The 6,000-nt window shown below is 56.0% G+C and overlaps 1 protein-coding gene across 19 annotated transcripts in view; it reads right to left on the minus strand.

Annotated features, from left to right (window-relative positions):
- Nucleotides 1-5,608, minus strand: part of JAKMIP3 (Janus kinase and microtubule interacting protein 3) — a 50,379-nt gene extending 44,771 nt beyond the window's left edge. For all 19 annotated transcript variants that reach the window (XM_061191796.1, XM_061191828.1, XM_061191801.1 and 16 more), the window contains exon 1: nt 5,474-5,608. In XM_061191796.1, the coding sequence (XP_061047779.1) occupies nt 5,474-5,608 (135 nt within the window). The remainder of the gene's footprint in view (nt 1-5,473) is intronic.
- Nucleotides 5,609-6,000: the final 392 nt, after the last annotated feature.

Below are 6,000 nucleotides of genomic sequence, written 5' to 3' on the forward strand. Positions count from 1 at the left end.
GGGTCCCTCCGGCCGTCCACCCACTTCCATCGTGAGGTCCAGAGCCAGGCCCTCCTCCTTGGGTGCTGCAGGAGCATCCGGAATGTGTTGGAAACTGGATGGAAGGCTCCAAGTCCACGGAGCTGGCCGCACACATCTGTCCTGCGGTTGTAACAATGACGTTAACACATGCGAAGACTTCAGAAGGATGGCGAGGGCAGACGTCGTTAGCATTTGCCGTAAAGATCAAATTCGCATCTTATTCCCCACTTGGCCAGGGCGTAGGCACCACCCACCCACCGCGTGTTTGGGGTAAAGCGTCCGTCTCTAGGCTGAGCAGACAGAACCGAGGAGATTCCCTGGGAGCTGCCTGTGGTCCTGGTGCAGCCCTGCTCGCGGCCACAGCAGGAGACGCCCTCCCGGGAGAGACTCCAAGGATAACACAGACGCATCTTCTATCTACTGGACTGATGGTAGGGAGAGGAGGGAAACGCAGGCAAGAACCGAAGAGGAAACACGGCAGGCAGTTCCCACGCCGTGTACGCCCTGCGCTGGGAAGGAAACCAGGCGCTGCTCCCAGCTCACCGCCCACTGGGGGGATGGAGTGATGGAAACCGAGGACCCCCACCCTGGGTGCCGTGTCAGGGGCCACTGAGCACCTCACGTGAGCTGAGCCCACGTCTGAGCCCACATCCTCATGACGGCTGCCCCGTGGGACCAGAGCCATTGCTCTAGGTCTCAGGGAGGCCCAGGCCTCCTGGTGGGTGTGGGGCGAGGCTGGGCTCGGACCCAGGACCGTGCGGGGGAAATAAGGGCAGGCAGAGGGTCTGCCAACTTCCGGCTCATTCATCTTCAAATCCAAAATGACAGCATGTGCTAATGCCGGGTGGCAGGTACCTGTACACACACATGCACGCACACACACACACACACACACACACTTTTTAAAATCTAGAATGTTGGGACCCGCCTGGTGGCGCAGTGGTTGAGAATCCGCCTGCCAACGCAGGGGACACGGGTTCGAGCCCTGGTCCGGGAAGATCCCACATGCTGTGGAGCAACTAAACCCGTGCGCCACAACTACTGAGCCTGCGCTCTAGAGCCCGCAAGCCACAACTACTGAGCCCGCGTGCCACAACTACTGAAGCCTTGAGTCACAACTACTGAAGCCCACGCGCCTAAAGCCTGTGCTCCGCAACAAGAGAAGCCGCTGCAATGAGAAACCCGTGCGCAGCAGTGAAGAGCCAACACAGCCAAAAATAAATAAATAAATAAAAATTTAAAAAAATCTAGAATGTTCTAAATGCTGTTTGGCTGGGAACGAGCAGGTCTGGCTGGGAGGCACCAGCGGGAGCCAGGAGGCCGGGCGGGGGCATGTAATGATGCGGGGGCTCAGAGAATGTCCTCAGGTCTCGTGGCCGGGCCTGCGTTCCTGGTCTACCTGTACCCCTCCTGCTCCTTTCCACTGCCCCCCACACCTGCTCTGGGCCAGCCACAGGCCCTGGAGGCTGAGCAAAGAAATGAGGGGTCATCACCTACTACACCACCTGGGTGTGACTTTCTGCAGGAAAGCCAGCGCTCCCTGGGATGGCACGTCCCCCCTCGGCCCCTGGGGCACTGTTCCCTCCACCCCACACCCCAGCTCAGCCAGGAGGCGGGGGAAGGAGGGGCAGAAGGGTGGGGAGAGGAGAGGGGTGGCAGCAGGACCCGGTGGACTGATGGCTACACCTGGGGGGACGTAGCTCTCAGCAGCGAAGCCCAAAGCGGAGGCTTCAGAGCAGCCGGGGCTCGGAGGGCTCAATTCTGCAGAAGGTGAGGCCATGGGCCTGTGGGGTTTTTCCTCTCTTCTTTTTTAATTAAAGTATGGTTGCTGTACAGTATTATCTAAGTTACAGGTGTACAATACAGTGATTTGCAATTTTTAAAGGTTATATTCCATTAATAGTTATAAAATATTGACTATATTCCCTGTGCTGTACAATATATCCTTGCAGTTTATTTATGTTATACATAATAGTTTGTACTTCTTAATCTCCTACCCCTATCTTGACCCTCCCCTTTGCCCTCTCCCTACTGGTAACCACTAGTTTGTTCTCTTCATCTGAAAGTCTGCTTCTTTTTCGTTATATTCACTAGTTTGTTGTATTTTTTAGACTTCACATATAAGCAAGGTGAAATGGTATTCGTCTTTCTCTGTCTGGCTTATTTCACTTAGCATAATGCCTTCCAAGTCTATCCATGTTGCTGCAAATGGAAAAATTTCATTCTTTTTTATGGCTGAGTAATATTCCATTGTGCATATATGTACCACATCTTCTTTATTCATTCGTCTGTTGACAGACACTTAGGTTTCTTCCATACCTTGGAAATTGTAAATAATGCTGCTATGAACATTGGGGTGCATGTGTCTTTTCAAATTAGTGTTTTTGGTTTGTTTTTTTTTCAGATATATACCCAGGAGTGGAAATGCTGGGTCATATGGTAGTTCTATTTCTAGTTTTTTGAGAAACATCAGTACTGTTTTCCGTAGTGGCTGCACCAATTTGCTTTCGTACCAACAGTGCACAAGGGCTCCCTTTGCTCCACATCCTCACCAACATTTGTTATTTGTGTTCTTTTCGATGATGGCCATTCTGACAGGTGTAAGGTGATATCTCACTGTGGTTTGTATTTGATTTCCCTTAGGATTAGTGATGTTGAGCATCTTTTCATATGCTTGCTGGCCATCTGCACTTCCTCTGTAGAAAAACGTCGATTCAGTTCTTCTGCACATTTTAAAATCAGGTTGTGTGTTTTTTTGATGTTGAGTTGTACAAGCTGTTTATATATTTTGGGTATTAACCCCTTATTGCTCATAACATTTGCAAATATTTTCTTCCATTTAGGAGGTTGTCTTTTAGGGTCTTGTGTTTTCAACAAGAGTCACAGGAAACTCTGATGCACAGTGAAGTCTGGAAACCACAGCCTAAGGGGCCTTAACTAGAAAGAACCACAGGCAGAGGTAAAAAGATATCAGAGTCCTTTTCTAGCCGGGGCAACGAGGGTGCCTGTAGGAAGGAACGCTGACAGGCTGGTGCGGCCAGAGCAGCCTGCATTCGGGCAGCAAACCCAGCCCAGCGTGGATTCGACGTGGATCTGAGTCCTGGAGCTTCCGTCTGTGTCCACCTCCCTGAAGGGCCCTCTGCACTCTCATGGGCCCTGCTGTAGTCACTGTCACACTGCAATCACACACGCTCTTGCACGTGTGGTCCAGGACACGCAGACAGGGGTGTTCACCACAGGGCTGCCGCATGTGCTGGACCATGTGAGTGGGATGAAGGAACCCTCGAGAGCTCCAGCCTCCCAGACACACGGTGAAGGGGAGAAGAAAAAGGGACTCAGAACCGTGTGTCATTTATGCTTTAAAAAGAGACACGCAGGTGCATTCAAGAAACTGTAACTTGAACCCCTCTGGGAGGTGACCTGGGGTGTGGACTCGAAGAAGAGAGGCTCCCTGATGCTCGGCCTTTTCTTCTCTTCCTTTGGAGTTTTGAACCAAGAGGTTATATCATCTTCTCAAAAGACAGTAAGTACACCTTGCATAAATAACAGGGCCTCTGACACCAGGCCCAGGGCTCTTGTCTGCCACCAGGGTAAGCTGCGAGCTCCGACCCGGCCAGACTCAGCCTGTTGGCCAGCCAGGGGCCGGCACACGCCCCCTTGGGCTGCCGCAGGACGGATGGGTTTTGATAAAGCTGCACATGGAATATGTATGTTGCTGCTGTAAATGGTAGACAGAATCTGGAGATTCGGGCAAAAGTACTATCACTTAGTGATTTCTATCACGTGGCGTTTCTTTGCATTGAAAAGACAATTGCTATTATATTTTTACCCAATAAAACAAAGGGTTTCATTATCATTAGGTTCCTAACAAGTCAGCCCCTCTTCTCTTTCATCTGCAAACGGGGGAGGGGGAGGGCCAGAGTGATGTCCCAGGCTTGGCCTCGCAGCCCCTACAGTCTGGTCAGGACAAGATGCTTGGAGCGCCCACGAGCCTCTAGGGCACGGAACACATGCTCTCTGCGTCCGGGGACAACTCTCTGTCTCAGGCCACTGATGTTTGTGCCTTCGCCCCGTGCTCCAGCCAGGCAGCGTGTCGGGGCCCCTTGGGCTGTCCTTGCTGGCTCTGCGACCACCTGGCACAGAGCAGGTGCTGCACTGATGCTCCCCAACTCCCTGGGTCCTCACCGTGGGCGCTCAGCAGGCTCTGACTCTCCTGCAGGCCCAGCGAGGTGGCCTGGCCACGGGAGCGGCCACGTGGTCACTGTGACAGCCGCCTTCTAGTGTCCGTGCTGGAGGCCCTGTGCCCGGAGCTGTCTCTGCCCCCTTTCACAGAGCAGGGGACCTAGGAGGGAGGGAGGTGACCAGGACCGGCCGGCACGCTTTTTCTGTAAAGGGCCACGCGCTAAGTATTTCAGGCCTTGTGGCTCAGCTGGCGCTGCTGTTACTAAGCTGCAGACGATGTGTAAATGAACGGGCGGGGCTGAGTCCTAACGACTTATCTACTGACAGTGAAATCTGAATTCCATATAATCATCACGTCACAAAATACCATTCCTCTTGTGATTTAACCAGGAGGTTGCGAAGCAGCTGGCCCCCACCTCCCGTGACTCCCTCCCCGACCAGGCCTCCCAGGAGGGCAAGGCTGGAGGTCCGTTGTGCCAGCCAGACCACAGCCAGGGACCTTTCAAACCCTCTGGGAGAGAAGCCTGCCCTGGCGTTCTCCCCTCCCCACGCCTCCCTCTCCCCAGATTTTCTCTTCTTTGCATCTCCTTCCCAAGAGCCCATGTACTTCCTAGTGGCTCCTGGGTGGGGAGCGAGGAGAGGACAGAGGTGACAGACAGGGAGGGAAGTGTGGGTCAGGGGACGGCCCCCCGGGCCTGGCCTGGCACTGAGCGGGGAGGGCATCCTCTGACCAGGACCCCCTCAGCCGCAGCACAAGCCCAGCCTTCCCTGCAAGCTGCAAGGACCCCCGAGGGCTGGGTGTCGGGGCAGGGGGTCATCACAGGGCTGCCCAGGTAGGGCCCCCTGGGGTCTGGGACCCACGTTTCCAAGTGGGTCGGTTAGGAGAGCCGCCTCCCAACACCTGGAAGCCTTGAGCCCGGGGCCTGGCTGTTTGCTTTGGGGCTGTTATATTTGGGTTAAATTCCACTGTGAACGGTTCAGGGGGAAGCAGCACCGTTCCAGGGATGGTGTGGTTGGACAAGGCCCCTCGACCCACACGCTGAGGACCAGGGCTGCTCCCACCGGGTCAGGCCCATGTCCGCACGCTCCCCTGTGGGTCTGGAGCCTCCTCCCCAGAGCTGTCTGTGCTCCGGAGCTGCCTTGAGAGCCGCTGGGACCCGGGGACCCCCTGGGCTGGCACATCTGCAGAGACCTGGCTCCACCCCGCTCTGGGCAGACCCTGGGGGCCCAGGAAGGCGTGGAGAGGCGGTGGGGGGCACGGGGGGCCCACCTTGCTCTTCTCCTGCTGCAGCTCGATCTGGATGTCGGTGAGCTTGGCCCGCAGCTCCTCGTTGGCGGCCTGCAGCGCTGCGAGGACCTCTGCCTTGTCCCCCTTGCTTCGGCCGCCCGCGCCCTTCTTGGACATGGTGAGGCTGGCCCGAGGGGCGCTCGGGGCGGGCCGCTCGTCCGGGCTGGGCTGTGCACGCTGAGCTGGGGCTCCGCTACATTTTCTCACTCACCTGGAGGGAAAGCACACCTGGTGAGCAGGCTGCGGCCGGCCTGAGCTCGGGGCCGCGGGCAGGGTTGGCAGGGTCACGGCTGGCTCCGCACTGCCCTGAGGGTGCCGGCCTGACTGCCCGCCAGGTCACAGCCCCGGACCGCAGGGGCCTTCTGCGCTCTGCACAGCACCCCTGACGGGGACCCCCCCCAAAGCAAGAGCAAGTCCCCCGCCTCACATGTAACCAGCGCTTAATAAATGTTTGCTCTTTGCCCCTTTGGAATAAGACATCGGGGACCCAAAGTTAAGGCCCGCCTTTC

The sequence above is a fragment of the Eubalaena glacialis genome, chromosome 1 (genome assembly GCF_028564815.1).
Source record: "Eubalaena glacialis isolate mEubGla1 chromosome 1, mEubGla1.1.hap2.+ XY, whole genome shotgun sequence".
Taxonomy (NCBI): Eukaryota; Metazoa; Chordata; class Mammalia; order Artiodactyla; family Balaenidae; genus Eubalaena; species Eubalaena glacialis.